This window comes from Pimephales promelas, chromosome 13, assembly GCF_988280905.1.
Source record: "Pimephales promelas chromosome 13, fPimPro1.hap1.1, whole genome shotgun sequence".
In the NCBI taxonomy this organism is placed as follows: domain Eukaryota; kingdom Metazoa; phylum Chordata; class Actinopteri; order Cypriniformes; family Leuciscidae; genus Pimephales; species Pimephales promelas.
Window position 1 is genome coordinate 17,035,781 of NC_142781.1, and position 14,810 is coordinate 17,050,590.

The 14,810-nt window shown below is 35.4% G+C and overlaps 1 protein-coding gene and 1 pseudogene across 2 annotated transcripts; both read right to left on the reverse strand.

Moving 5' to 3' along the window:
• Window positions 1-772: 772 nt before the first annotated feature.
• vipas39 (VPS33B interacting protein, apical-basolateral polarity regulator, spe-39 homolog) lies at window positions 773-12,691 on the reverse strand. The gene is made up of 19 exons (XM_039670104.2): window positions 12,555-12,691; window positions 12,282-12,374; window positions 11,667-11,772; window positions 11,178-11,309; window positions 11,064-11,102; window positions 10,911-10,975; window positions 10,143-10,199; window positions 8,809-8,901; window positions 8,663-8,696; window positions 8,459-8,561; window positions 8,262-8,289; window positions 7,310-7,383; window positions 7,144-7,219; window positions 6,059-6,181; window positions 4,675-4,716; window positions 2,827-3,003; window positions 2,652-2,741; window positions 2,470-2,574; window positions 773-2,277 (listed from the first exon to the last, which is right to left on the reverse strand). The coding sequence occupies exons 2-19, from the start codon at window positions 12,372-12,374 to the stop codon at window positions 2,257-2,259; spliced, it is 1,458 nt and encodes a 485-aa protein (XP_039526038.2). The 5' UTR covers window positions 12,555-12,691; the 3' UTR covers window positions 773-2,256.
• A 743-nt stretch (window positions 12,692-13,434) lies between these two features.
• On the reverse strand, window positions 13,435-14,810 carry LOC120478285 (serine/threonine-protein kinase pim-3-like; annotated as a pseudogene). Its single transcript, XR_016145939.1, has 4 exons — window positions 14,473-14,810; window positions 14,214-14,366; window positions 14,019-14,107; window positions 13,435-13,905 (listed from the first exon to the last, which is right to left on the reverse strand). The product of XR_016145939.1 is annotated as a serine/threonine-protein kinase pim-3-like (transcript).

Below are 14,810 nucleotides of genomic sequence, written 5' to 3' on the forward strand. Positions count from 1 at the left end.
TCATTGGCAAACTTAAGACATGTGCTGGTTTAAGCAGGGGAACCTTCCCTGCCATGCATGATTTCAAACCATGATGTTTTAATGTATTACCAATAGTAACCTTGGAAACGGTCGTCCCAGCTCTTTTCAGGTCATTGACCAGCTCCTCCTGTGTAGTTCTGGGCTGATTTCTCACCTTTCTTAGGATCATTGAGACCCCACGAGGTGAGATCTTGCATTGAGCCCCAGTCAGAGGGAGATTGACAGTCATGTTTAGCTTCTTCCATTTTCTAATGATTGCTCCAACAGTGAACCTTTTTTTACCAAGCTGCTTGGCTACAGTGGGACACCCTGTAGCTCTTTCCAGCCGTGTGGAGGTGTACAATTTTGTCTCTAGTGTCTTTGGACAGCTCTTTGGTCTTGGCCATGTTAGTATAGGGTTAGTAGCGTTAGTACTGATTGTATGGGGTGGACAGATGTTCAAATACTTATTTGCAGCTGTCAAAAAAATAAATAGATTATGTCTCTTACAGTGGACATGCACCTACAATGAAAATTTCAGATCCCTCCATGATTTCTAAGTGGGAGAACTTGCAAAATAGCAGGGTGTTCAAATACTTATTTTCCTCATATACACTCATCAGGTCAGGGGACTGGGACGGTCATGGTAGGAGCTTCATTTTGAGCTCTGTAACACATTTTTTGTGTTGATTTTGATGTTTGTTTTGGATCATTGTCTTCATGGAAAATCCAACCACGGCCCATTATAAGATTTCTAGCAGAAGCCTTCAGGTTTAGATTTGTTATCTGTTTATTACTGTACATAATACAAGTCAGTTCTGAGAGCCAAAATTGACTCAAAATGTTGCACTGAATGTTGATGCCAACAATGGATGGAAACAATATAAGAGGGAGAGGAAGAGATGAAGAGGAAGAGCAAGATGTGGAGAAAGTTGTCAAGGCTTGGATCTGCTTTAGGGTTTTTCCCTTTGCTGTCTGAGATGTGAAGAAAATCCTCAGGCCGGACGAACATGAAGACATGACGCTGAAACAGAATCAATCTCTCTCACTGACCTAGATTTTCTTCTGAGCGACTGTAAAATGATTTTCATTTAGAGTTTTTTAATGTAACCTTTTTGTCATTTGCTGTTGGGTCACTGTATGTTCACAGTATGCAAATGCTGAATATTCAGATATTCCAAACTATACAATGCTCAGTACAATACTATACTTGCAGTGCATACAATTTAGTCACCTTACTACTGTACGTTGTCATTACTATACTTTTTATAATGTATGGCAAAATTAGTTTACTTTATTACAATATACAGTTTTCTTTGGATTCTGTTCTCCATTTTTGATGTAGTGTCTAACAAATGATCTGTTGTGTTTATAATATTGACTTGTGTGTATGATCTGAAAGCATTGTTTGATTCTGAGCACAGATAAATCAGTTTTGAGGCAATTGTTTGACTTTGCCAGAAGAGTCAGAGGTTCTCTGAATGTGGTTTGAAGAATTGGTTTTGTGTTTAAGGTTTTGAGAAAGTGGGTGTTACAATTGAGATACACTGTAATCCCACAGCTGTAAATTTAAGCTGTATAAAGTTTATCTGCAATTTGTTTAGATCTTCTAGAGTTGAAAGAACTAAGACTTATGGAAATCCTAAAGGTTATATGACACAATCTACTATATGATTACAAGTCCCCAAAATGAAACATCAGGGGAACTTCCTCTAACAGCTTTTATGAGCTCGAACTGTGGTTATAAATTGACCACCATTTGCAGAAACTGTGACAATTCTTTCCTGTCGCAACAGTCAAAAACTTCTTTAACAGCTTTTATCCTACCAAGATTCTCACCTTCAGTCATGTATTTACCAGAAAGCTTGTGTAAACCTCAAACATTTGTGTCAGTATCCTGTTATGTTTAATGTAAAAAGCAGTGAATAGTGAGGAATGTTCATAAATCCATACGCAGGCAAACAAATAGGTGTGAGGGCTTTAAGAATATGCTGTTCAAGTCAGCAACCTCCCTTATTCCCTTATAAATGTTCACCTGTAGAGTTGGCAGAAGGACACTTGGCAGTTTAATCGTACTGAACAGATGCATTTGCAAAAGAGTCACTCCAGAATGACTCACTTCACTGGTTCTTTGAAATGTTCGGTGAGGATTTCAGTCCTGCTTGTCCAGGTTTAACCTCTCCAAAGGCTCCATATTAAGCAGCATCAGTGTTTACATGTGCAATATTGTCTCTGCCTTGTGTCAGGATCCATGTGTCAGTTTTTCCACCGGATTTGCTTGAGTAACAAAAAGGAACAAAAATCAGACATTTTAGTTCATAGGAGCAGAACACTGCACTGAAACGTGTGAAGTAACCTGTGGTGGACACTGACAAATTACTGTAAAAATGTTAGTGTATTGCTTAGTGTAACAGTTTTGAAACCATTATTCAGAAAAGGATTCAGAAATGATTGCTCACTTCCTCTTACCCCGCTATTGAGGAGTTCCTGAATCTTCCTGTACTCGACCGAGTCTCGTTCCAGCTTCTCTCCATAAACAATAAGCTGCTGTCGGTCCTTCAGGTCTCTGTATGTCTGAATGGAAACAGCAAACGCAGTGAGTAACACTGAGAAAGCCACAAACAGCCATACCGACTCGAGAATCAACTCACATTGATGATGACGTCGTGGCATTTATATTTCAGAGCCACGCTGAGCTTGAGTTCTGGGTCGTCGATGAGATTCACATACTCTTGCAGGACCTGCAGATCATGGGAAGCAGTGTTGAAATGCATGCTGGCAGAGACGCAACAGAGCAGGTTCATTACAACATGGAAACTGATGTACCTGTACAGGGGCGCTGTTCTTCTGCAGGATGTCCACCACCCTGTGAAAGCCAATGGGAGACCTTTTCTTGGTGTACCCCAGCCAGTTCTTGGTGTTGAACAGACTATCCACATCAAACCATGATTTCAATTTCGCTCTTGCGCCAAGAGCTGTGAGAATGTACTGCTTTTCTGAAATCTGCCACAGCAAACATGACAGGACAGGTTAATAAAAGAAACTCACAACTTACTCATGTGCTTACTCATACATTACTAGACAAAAGTTTAGACACACTTGACTGAATTAGTATTTCTAATGACTGGAAACATTTATCTTAGGTTTTAGGTATTTGTAGACAAAAGTACAGGTAGGTACAGGTTTTAGGTATTTGTAGACACTAAAAAAACCTAACATATATAAACACATGACTGTACGGAAGCCCTGAACCGCAACCTAAAAAAAAAAAAAGTCAGTAAAAAAAAAAAAAAAATCTAAAAAAAAAAAATAAAATCTGTAAAAAAAAAAATCTGTAAAAAAAAAAAAAAAATCTAGCATTTCGAGATTAAAGTCGAAATGTTTCGAGATTAAAGTCGAAATGTTTCGAGATTAAAGTCGGAATGTTTCGAGATTAAAGTCGGAATGTTTCGAGATTAAAGTCGGAATGTTTCGAGATTAAAGTCGAAATGTTTCGAGATTAAAGTCGAAATGTTTCGAGATTAAAGTCGAAACATTGTGCATTCATAACAGTGCGCGTCCACTGGCTCAGAGCGCGCGCGTGTGTGTGTGTGTGAAGTTGAACTGCCATGGATAAACCCAAAATAGTAGCTTTTCGGTCTCCTTTGATGAAACAAAACACACACACACACACACACACAGTGTGTGAAACTCGCTATTGGCCATTATAAATGCCTGTGTGTGCGGCAATGTGAGACAATGGAAAGCACACACGCGCAGCTTCTACGCGATAGCGAGTTTCACACTGTGTATGTGTGTGTGTGTGTGTGTGTGTGTGTGTGTTTTGTTTCATCAAAGGAAATTCAACAGGTGCCAATCTACCAGCATTAGGCTACCATTATAGGACGTTATAAAATATACTGCGCCGGAATAGACTTTAGCCTATAGGAAAACCAACACGGAAAACACTTTTCAGACTGGATGGAGAAATCCAGCTTTATGAATGAATGAATGAATGAATAGGGCATTTATAGCGCTTTCATATATGCCTACACTCAAAGTGCTTTACAATCATATCACAGAATCTCTCCTCAACCATAAGTGGTTATTAAATCTTAGGAAATCACAGGATCCGGCCAAATGATTGGATACAGAATGATGCACTTAAAATGTATCCAGAGCGTATTTACGGGGAAGAGGAGACCGAACAGTTACTGTTGTGTTCTCGACCCAGATAGTGTTGACTAGACGAGCACGAAAACACCTCAGTAGCACGTGTGACGTGTGTAGAATTTTGTTGAAAGCCCAGATAAAAGTAAAAAGCTACTATTTTGTGTTTATCCATGGCAGTTCGACTTCACACACACACGCGCGCGCGCTCTGAGCCAGTGGACGCGCACTGCACAATGTTTCGACTTTAATCTCGAAACATTTCGACTTTAATCTCGAAACATTTCGACTTTAATCTCGAAACATTTCGACTTTAATCTCGAAACATTTCGACTTTAATCTCGAAACATTCCGACTTTAATCTCGAAACATTTCGACTTTAATCTCGAAATGCTAGATTTTTTTTTTTTACAGATTTTTTTTTTTTTTACAGATTTTTTTTTTTTTTAAGATTTTTTTTTTTTACTGACTTTTTTTTTTTTTTTAGGTTGCGGTTCAGGGCTTCCGTATGACTGTTTATCTTACCCGGAAAGTTTTTCTTATGTTTGAAGGGCTGCTAAAAGTTCCCTGTAGAAGAAGACATTTTATGTTAAATACAGTGGGCACCAAATGTATCTGAATTTAAACAACACTAAAATGTTTAAATATCAAACAAGGTATTACTGTATGTACAGTATTTCCAAAATAAATCACATCACAAATTGAGGCTTGTTAGGTTTCAGATTTTAAACTAATAGACATGGGCTTGGTTTCCACAGACACGGTTTAGATTAAGCAAATTGATTTATAGGGTGATTTATTGATTTATAGGACATTTAAGTAGCTTGAAAAAAAAGTAATGTGCCTAAGAAAAAAAATACATGACTGCATCTTGAGACAAAACAATGGCACTGACATATTTTAAGATTAATTAACAATACTAGCTTAAGCCTTGTCTGTGAAATCAGGGGATATATATATATATATATATATATATATGAAGAGTTCAGATGCAAAAGCCTCTAAATGCCATTTGAAATTTTCTTCTTTAATGATGATTTTTATCAAACTTGTATATTTAAGTTCAGTAATTTCACTTAAATAACAATTAATAGGTAATTATCATTGCCATTTAAGTGAAATTACTGAACTTAAATATACAAGTTTGATAAAAATCATCATTAACGAAGAAAATTTCAAATGGCATTTAGAGGCTTTTGCATCTGAACTCTTCATATACTATATATTTGTTTGACTGAAAGAAAAAATAGTATTTAGTATTTTTAGTATTTTTATTAGTATTTTTTTATTATTAGTATTAGTAAATTAGTATTAGTAATTGCTTGAATTAGTATTAAAGGAAATTAATACTTTTATTCACCATGGACACATTCAATTAATCAAAAGTAAAAGTAAAAGACATTTATCTATTTAATCTATTATTTAATGTTATTTAATCTAACAAAAGATTTCTACTTCAAATAAATTATGTTCTTTTGAAATTTCTATTCATCCAAGAATATAAAAAAAAACAATATCAAGGTTTCCATAAATGTAAAGCAGCACAACTGTTTTAAATCATTTAAATAATTGATAATAATAAGAAATATTACTCGAGCAGTAAATCATCATATTAGAATGATTTCTGAAGGATCAATTGACACCGAGGACTGTAATGATGCTGAAAATTCAGCTTTACCATCACAGGAATAATTACATTTTTAAATATATTACAATATTAAACAGTTACTTTACATTGGAATAATGTTTCACAATTTTACTTTATGTTTTACTGTATTTTTACTGTATCGGCAGTGTATCTTGTAAGACTATATTATATTACATTATTTTATATATATTGTTATACTATATATTGAGTTTGCCTACATAATATAATACAATAAAGCATGAGTGAAGCATGAGCTTGTACCTCTGACTCTCCGTAATGGTAAAAGCAGGAGTAGTACAGTGTGGTGATGATTGGCATATTAAGGATGGATGCTTTTCTAGGGAACTTTTTAAAGATATCTGCATCTGCCTTCTTGTCACTAGCCTGAAAAGACAAAGACATTGAACATAAGAATTAAAGGAATTTATGAAACATGCTGTGATATACCCTTAATGTTACATTATGAACGTAGTATAAAACACGGTGAAAATGCACAAAATATTGTGCAATTTAGGCTTTATGAAGACACCTTCTCCCCCATTGTTAGAAAACGTCTAGGGCTTGATGCATGTTACAAATGCAATCTCTATTCCATAAATCTGACTGAATCAAGGCAGTTGTGCAGAAAATATCATGGCCCTCATGCAAAGCCACAGTGAGTAGCACACACAGGATGTGTGAAACAGAAAATACACAATGTTTCAGTTTGAAGCAAACTGAATCACACTTGTTCATAGGTGCTATTACGCAATCTACGGAAACATCTGCCGTGTAACCCAATTTGAGAGAAGCCCATCCCTTACACTTCCCTCTGTACAGAGCGACCCGTCACCTATCACACCACCCTCAGGAAAGAGGAAGAGTGAGGAGGTGAATAGGAAATATCTCTTTAGCAACACTGTAAGGTGAGGCAGAAATAGAAAAGCAGAAAACCATTTTGTTGACACATGTGTGTATGTGTATAAAACTTGCACACACTCACACATACATAAACTGTATATATGTATACATTTAACAATATACTGTATATAAATATCATGTAATGCGATTTGACAGCACTAATTATATTATATAAAATTACCAATACATTCAGTAATTTACAGACTTACATTTGCGGTCAAAGGTTTGGACATATCTGGAATTCTTTAAAAAAACAAGCTAAATTTTATAATTTGATTTAAATGGATGAGTTTAAATTATTTATTGGTCCATCCATTGGTGTTAGTTCATGGTTTTAATGACTTTAATATTACTCTAAAATGTGTATAAGCAATGTAATAATACATAGGTAGGTGTGTCTTATCTTTTGACAAGTTGTGAATGAGTAGTTGGACTCGTTCCCTCACCTCTATGATTATTTGCCTCTCGAGCAGTGTATAGTGGTCTTGAACGAGAGTGGCATCGTCATGAGAAAAAGGAAGGCTGAGAAAAACAAAACAGCAAGATGACATGAATCAGTTTATCATCGAATGATTGTGAACTCTCGACTGAATCACTCTGAAAGATCACTACCTGAGGCAACTTTTGAGGAAGTCTCTTCTTCGCCCTTCATCCTTAATATTCAAGTGCTCCTTGTATTGGATCAACTGTTTAAAAATACAAAGAGGACTTTTTAATCAACGTGTGACCAAACCGAAACGTCACTGCAAAAATATTCACTAGAATGTCCAACTTCCTCTCCTTTCACTTTATATTAAAACAAATGAGAGTGATGAGACAAAGCAGAATTCTTCCTCTTTTCACTTCTATAATGTCATAAACTAATTTCAGCTTTCATTAAACTTTTATAATAGGATAACATTTTTTACAATTTCTATTCTACTTGTTTTTTTTTCTAAGCAAAACACTTAAATGTAATCAACATTTAATTTAATATTTTAATATTGCCTCAAGATAACACAATATATATATATATATATATATATATATATATATATATAATTGTGTTATCTTGAGGCAATATTCAAATATTTTATAAAATATTCAACAATTAATTGCGTCCAAAATAAAAGTTTTTGTTTACATAATATATGTGGGTGCACTCTGTATAATTATTTTATATATATATATATATAAATACACACACATGCTTGTATATATTTAAGACATATTTCCATGTATATACTGTAGATGGATTTATATATAGTTTATATTATATATAAATATTTTATATATAAATAATATTTTTCTCTTAAATATACAGTACATGCATGTATATATCACAAGGGAAAATATGGTACTTCCTCAAGAAAGAGGAAGTATTTGCATTTTCATTAGTTAATATTAGGCTCTCCTTTCCGATGACGAAAGGATTTAGAATTGGGAGGTGCATTGTTTTGGAGCAAGCCATACCTTCTGGAGGCAACACTGTACCATAGAGGGTTAAATAAAGCATTGGTCATGTGTAAACTGTACAATCTATGAGTATAATGACAAGTGTTCAATGAGAATTTAAGCTCCTTACCGCCATATCTTCTGTCCTGCCAAGAGCCCTAAAATACAGTCAGATGAGCAATGTCATAAAGGCAGTAATTCAAATAAAATGCACACAACAAAACAACCCTTCAAATCAAACTACCAATGCATATATGGAGAGATGTCAAGCGTCCCGGCACTAAAAGATCATAGACACATAAATTATTTTTAAAACAGTGAACTTACTTCAGTAACTCCACCAAAAGCTTTTGTTCTCCCGTCTCTTTTAAATAGTGAACGTAATGACGCAAAGCCACGTCTCTCGCCATTAACTCTCGAAAGAGGATTTCTGCAACAGTGACAAAAAACACGATGTTCTAGAAAATATTTGATCTATTTTGAAAATAAAAAGGAACTGGTGAGCAAAGACAGGATCAGGAAACATCTCACCTTTACTTAATGACCTTTTTAGATATATCAAGACCTGCAGTATGAGAATGTAAAGGATCAGTGAATAAGCATAGTGTAAACAAGCTGTTTCTAAATCATGGCAGTGCTTCTGTAGAGGGTTAGTTAGTATGTGAAGCGCAGCTCACAGCAGTGATGACGTTGCCATCATAAACAGCGACGGCTTCATCCAGCAGCAGAAGTTTGTCCTGCAGAGAGCGGAACTTTTCCAGGGAGAATGCCTGTAACAATCATTTTTATGAGATGCAAAAAGCATTTTTTTCCATTGACAGGAAGCATTCAAAAGCAACCATGTATTCTGACGGCGCTATACATGTTTTTTTGCCAGTAGCATAAATTCATGACTAATATTTCACTGTATTACAGTATATTTGACCTGTCTGTGATTCTTTTTTGGACGGCTCATGTAAAATGGAAATGTAGGCCCTATATCTACTTATCAACTGTTATTGAGAATGGAAATAAATAAATGGCTTTATCTAGGTATTCTATTAAGGTATAACTATTTATTGGAGAGTTGAACCAAAAATAAAAATTCTGTCATCATTTACTCATCAAATGTACTATGCAGGTTTGGAACAACTGAGAGTGAGTTAAAGGAGTTTAAAAAAAAATTGCTGATAATTTACTCACCCCCATGTCATTCAAGATGTTCATGTCTTTCTTTCTTCAGTCGAAAAGAAATTAAGGTTTTTGATGAAAACATTCCAGGATTTTCTCCATATAATGGACGTTACTGGGCACCAAACGGTTCAAGGTCCAAAAGACAGTTTCAGTGCAAACTGCAAACTGTTCAAAGGGCTTTAAACGATTCCAGACGATGAATAAGGGTCTTATCAAGCGAAACGATCAGTCATTTTAAAATAAATTAACAAAGTTTAAGTTTTATAAGCACAAATGCTTCCCTTGCTCTGTTCTGTGATGCGCGTTCGTGACTCTCCTGTTTGAACTCGTTTATCAAAATGAACAAATATTTTTTCCGAGTCAATTGGTTCATTCAACAAAGGAAATGAACGAATTGACTATAAAAAAGATTTGTTCATTTTGACAAACGAGTTTGAACAGGAGAGTCACACTTAAACTTTTTTTGAATTAATTTTTTTAAATGATTAATCGTTTCGCTTGATAAGACCCTTATTCATCGTCTGGAATCGTTTAAAGCCCTTTCAACAGTTTGCAGTTTGCACTGAAACTGTTTTTTGGACCTTGAACCGTTTGGTTACCAGTAAAGTGCATTATATGGAGAAAAATCCTGGAATGTTTTCATCAAAAACCTGAATTTCTTTTCAAATAATCTACAAAAAGATATTGGATGACATGGGGGTGAGTAAATTATCAGCAAAAGTTTTTTTTAAAGTGAACTACTCCTTTAATGATGATAGAATCATTGATTGTGAACTGTCCCTTTAAATGGATTTTCAGGGGCAAAATATATGATTCACAACTCTTTGCTGCCCCCTACCCGTCCTTTCTGCATTCTCCTCACGGTTTCCTCTGGACTCAGGTCGCTGACAAAATCCTATGGGCATTTAGATAATAAGTCAATGTTAGAGACTGGCAAAGTAAAATATTTTTTACCCTCCAAACATAAACTACCAGTCAAAAGTTTTTTAATTTTAAATTCATACTTTTATCCAGAAAGGATGCACTGAACTGATCAAAAATGACATTAATGTTTTAACGGATTTCTAGGTTACAGTGTAATTATACATTTAAGTACTGAGAAATATTAACTGACTGCATGCACGCACTGTCGGGTTAGAATTATGATTTGGTTTATCTAGGGTTAGATGCATGTAATTCAACATAATTTACTGTTACAGTAAATATGTTACCTATAGTAAGTACATGTAGGACACTTTGGTGTTCATTTCTATTTCAAATAAAAGCTGCTTCTTCCTTCTTATCATCAAAGAATGTTGAAGAAAATGCATCACGGTTTCCATAAATATGTTTTCAACTTTGAAAATAATAAGAATGTTTTTCTTGAGCAGTAAATCATCATATTAGAATGATTTCTGAAGGATCATGTGACACTGACTGAAGTAAAGACGCTGAAAATTCAGCTTTACCATCACAGGAAGAAATTACATTTTTAAATATATTAATATATATATATATGAACACAATATTACAATGATCAAATGAAAGCAGCCTTGGTGAATTTAAGAGACGTCTTTCAAAATAATCTTACCAAGGCCAAACCTTTAAAAATGTTCATATGCATTACCTTTCCATCTGACCTGGGCTTCCTCAGCTCTGGTGCATATGTTCTAGTAGATGTGTCGCTAAAAGCTAGAAAACCGGGAACAACACACACTTAATTATAACACAAGAGAATTTAGGCCAAAAAATCTGAAATGCTTCAATGACTTGATCTTACACTCTGAGAAGGACTGGAAAGCGCCAGGTTTGCTCCTTGCTGAGGGAATATGAACAGAATCAGATTGGTGGGTCTATAATGATTAAACTTAAACATTCAAGCACTATATTTTACCTTTAAACAGGGAGCTCAGGGAATATCCGGACCCTTGTTTGGACAGTGAAGGAGTGGTGTCTATTTTGGGAAAGTTCTGCTCACTCCCTGAGCGGATACTGGAGGCAGTTTCCTTGACCGACCAAGAGATGCCTTCACACAAACAATAACTGATGAGCATCCAGATGAGGTACAAAGATCATGAAAGTTTCATTTTGAACAAATATTTAATATGACATGGGTGCAAATAGTTGTTTTAGAATGTGTTTAGTTTATTTTGTGTAGACTGTATATAAATGTGATCAACATTTGTGCAAGTTGATGTCTTGGAGAATTTGGGTATTAACTTGTGAAATTTCAATTAATTTCTGCTAAAATAAACCAAATGATTTAAAAAAAGATTTGTTCATTTTGCTGAATGAAACTTAAAAATCAGGGTCAGTAAAATGATACAAACTTCCCAACACTAGTGCAAACATTGAAGACAGTAAGAGAGAAGGGACTGCATACTTCCCACAGGTTCCCCAGTCCAGCTGACTCTCTCAACGTCATCTTCGTCGTCATCATCATAATCACCCACCAGGATGCTGTTCACAGCCCGTTTGGACTCTTTCAGCTGGAAAATATCAACACAACAATGTCTGAATCAACTGTGGGCCACAAAGGTGTTCTAGTGGAAATGTGCAGAAAATATGAGAGGAACATGTCAAAATAAATATTTTACAAAATACTTTTTCACAGTAAAAAATAGGTCAAATATTTTTGAATGACTTCTAAATAACCTTCCTTTCTTGAAACATACATAAAGTATGCTGAAAAAAAATGTTGTATCTTTCTAGGGAGTTTTTCCTCACCAACGTCACCATTTATTTTACTCATTTAAAAATAATGAATTTTATTCACCCAATTTACTGTAATGTACATGGTAATTAAACAGTAAAAGTAAATATGTTACATGTAACATTTCAGTCTTTTGATTTGGCTAAAATAGCTGACATTTCATTTGGGAAATGATTTGTTGTCTTGTCACTGTACACTATGGTTTTAAGGCTGCAGTCATTCTCCACTGTTATACTACGTGCTTTGGACTCCATAGAGCTGAGAACAGAAACACAATGAACTTACTCTTGAAAACTCATCGTCATCATCATCAAATGTGAACGCTTTAAATTTAGAGCTGTTCCAGTATTCATCATCCTCTGGTTTGGCCCGTGTCATCTGAAAAACATACACAATGTATCGCTATGTTTATTTACAGTGAATCATCTGATCTGTCCAAACGCAGAAGCTTACAGCTGCAAGACACAAGCTAACATTTAAATATTCTTTTCATGTGCATTAATATTATTGCCTACAAATGGTAATATGGTTTTATTAATCGCCATATAACATATTTACCTTCGAATTATTACAATGAAAATCTACTCATGAAACGTCAGATTTCTTTCCTACTACTTCCTGGTTCCAACATGTCGCCAAAATAAAAGTTCGCTTTGTAGTTGATTATTTAGAATATATTTTGAATACATTTACAGACAGTGATCATAAATACATGGCAAATTACATTTTTATTTTCAGATATTATTGCTGGCTATTTTAGGGGTCCAAACAACAACATATAAAGTACACAATTTAATTAGTCAAGATAATATACAGCATAAAATTTCTGAAAGTAGCCTACTTATTTATCTCTACAAACGTTTTACTCTTGTGGTATAAATAATAAAACAAACACGTACAGTATGTGTTAAAGTCACTATGAAATTAAAATAGACTTAAATAGTCGTATTTTCTATGGAATATTTATTTGATATATATTTATTTGAAATATATTTATATCACCAATTTTTTTTTTATTCATGTGTCCTCATAATCTTTAATCAAAACAAGATCCCCTTCCTGGGATCTGTGGAAGATATGTGCAATGACATATCTTCTCTGATGATCTGTTTACTGGCGTGATGGCGGGACAACCTACCTGTCACTCATATGACATCACAGTAATAGCAAACCACAACCTCCAACGATCAAATATCAGATCCCACCCTACATTTTTTTTCCTCATGAAAAGAAATAGAAGCTCAGATATACATAATTTATATAACAATAAATATAAAATTATGATGTATCAAAAACATAAATAAATAAACTATGACAAGTGTACTGTTAAGTTGTGTATTTAGAAGTGCATTAAGTCAGTAAACAGTCCAATTTTAACAATCCATTGTCATAAAATGTACATTTTTAGTATAAACTTCTAAACATCTTGTTTAGTTAAAAAAAAAAAATCTCTTTAAACAGGATTTAGATCACCAATATCACATCATCAGACACAAATACAGCTTCAAAATACATACGCCTTGGGCTTTCCGGCCCTACTAGACACTGAGGTCTAAAAAGGCCAGTCATGTCAACCTGCCAGACACAAAGCTGACTAACAGGCACAAAAAGAAAGTAAGTGGCAGCCATCTCACGGCTGACTGTCACATAAATATATTAACACAATGTAAATCTCCCAGGTGTGGTCTTCTCTGTCGTCCCTCCTACTCATATCCTTCCGGAGCTCCTTCATGGGACTCGAAACTGATGCGTCTCACAGGTGTCACTTATTAGTCTTCGCTCCACCTGCCTCGCTCCGCTCCCACAGCTCTCGGCCTCGTCCTGCTTCACCACAACTGACTGAAGACAGGACTCAACAGGGTGGTCGTGACAGGAGTTGTCTGCTGACTTCTCTGTCTTACTCCATGACCTGGAATAAAAACATAAATCAGTCTTATTTTGTCTAAATACATTACATTTAAATCAAATTTGACTTGGTAACAAGTTTATGGTGAGTACAATGAAAACAACAACAACAACAACCTTAAACCAGTCATGGAGATGCATCTTCTTCAGAATGGGGCTTTGCTGTTGCCAAGGCTGCAGACAATCACGAATCATCTGGCAGCATTCTGTGCAAAAAAGACAAGATTTTTGAACATTAGCTTGTAATTTACATATGCACTCTTTAAAGCTCTTGGACAAGTGTCCTTCTTTGTTCTTTGATGAAGATCTCACCATGTGATAGGCCACGTCTTTTCCAAATGTTTGCATTGATCATACAGGTCTCCTTCTGGCTCCGCACACCATTGCAAACAGGAGGATGCCTAGAGACCACACTGTTGTACCTGCCGTAGAAATCGACCTCTGGAGGACAGTACAGCTCTATGCCTGGAGGAAAAAGATTATGATATTTAATACATTTCAACAGCATGTTGTCTGTTGTCATAGGATGCGTTTATGTGAGCTAATGAACAAAGCGGTTCATATCACATACCACTGAAGACATCGAAGGCAGTGTTCTTCATGAGTGCACCGCACCCAAAGTCAATCAACTTGACCTCCATGGTGTCCTGGTTCACCAGCAAGTCCTCCAGTTTAATGTCGTGATGGAAGACAAAATTTGAGCAGCATGAATGATCTGGCGCATAACATGTCGTGCAGTCTGCTCATCGAGGATCCCTCCATGAAACTAGACAAGTCCATGCAAGGAAAGGGCCGTTCCACGACCATGATGTAGTGGTCTGTGTTGTCCTCTCAGTCCAGCAGTTTAATTATCTGAGGAACCTGGTGACCCTTATTGGCCATCAAGTGTATAGGCATCAGAGGCCGTAA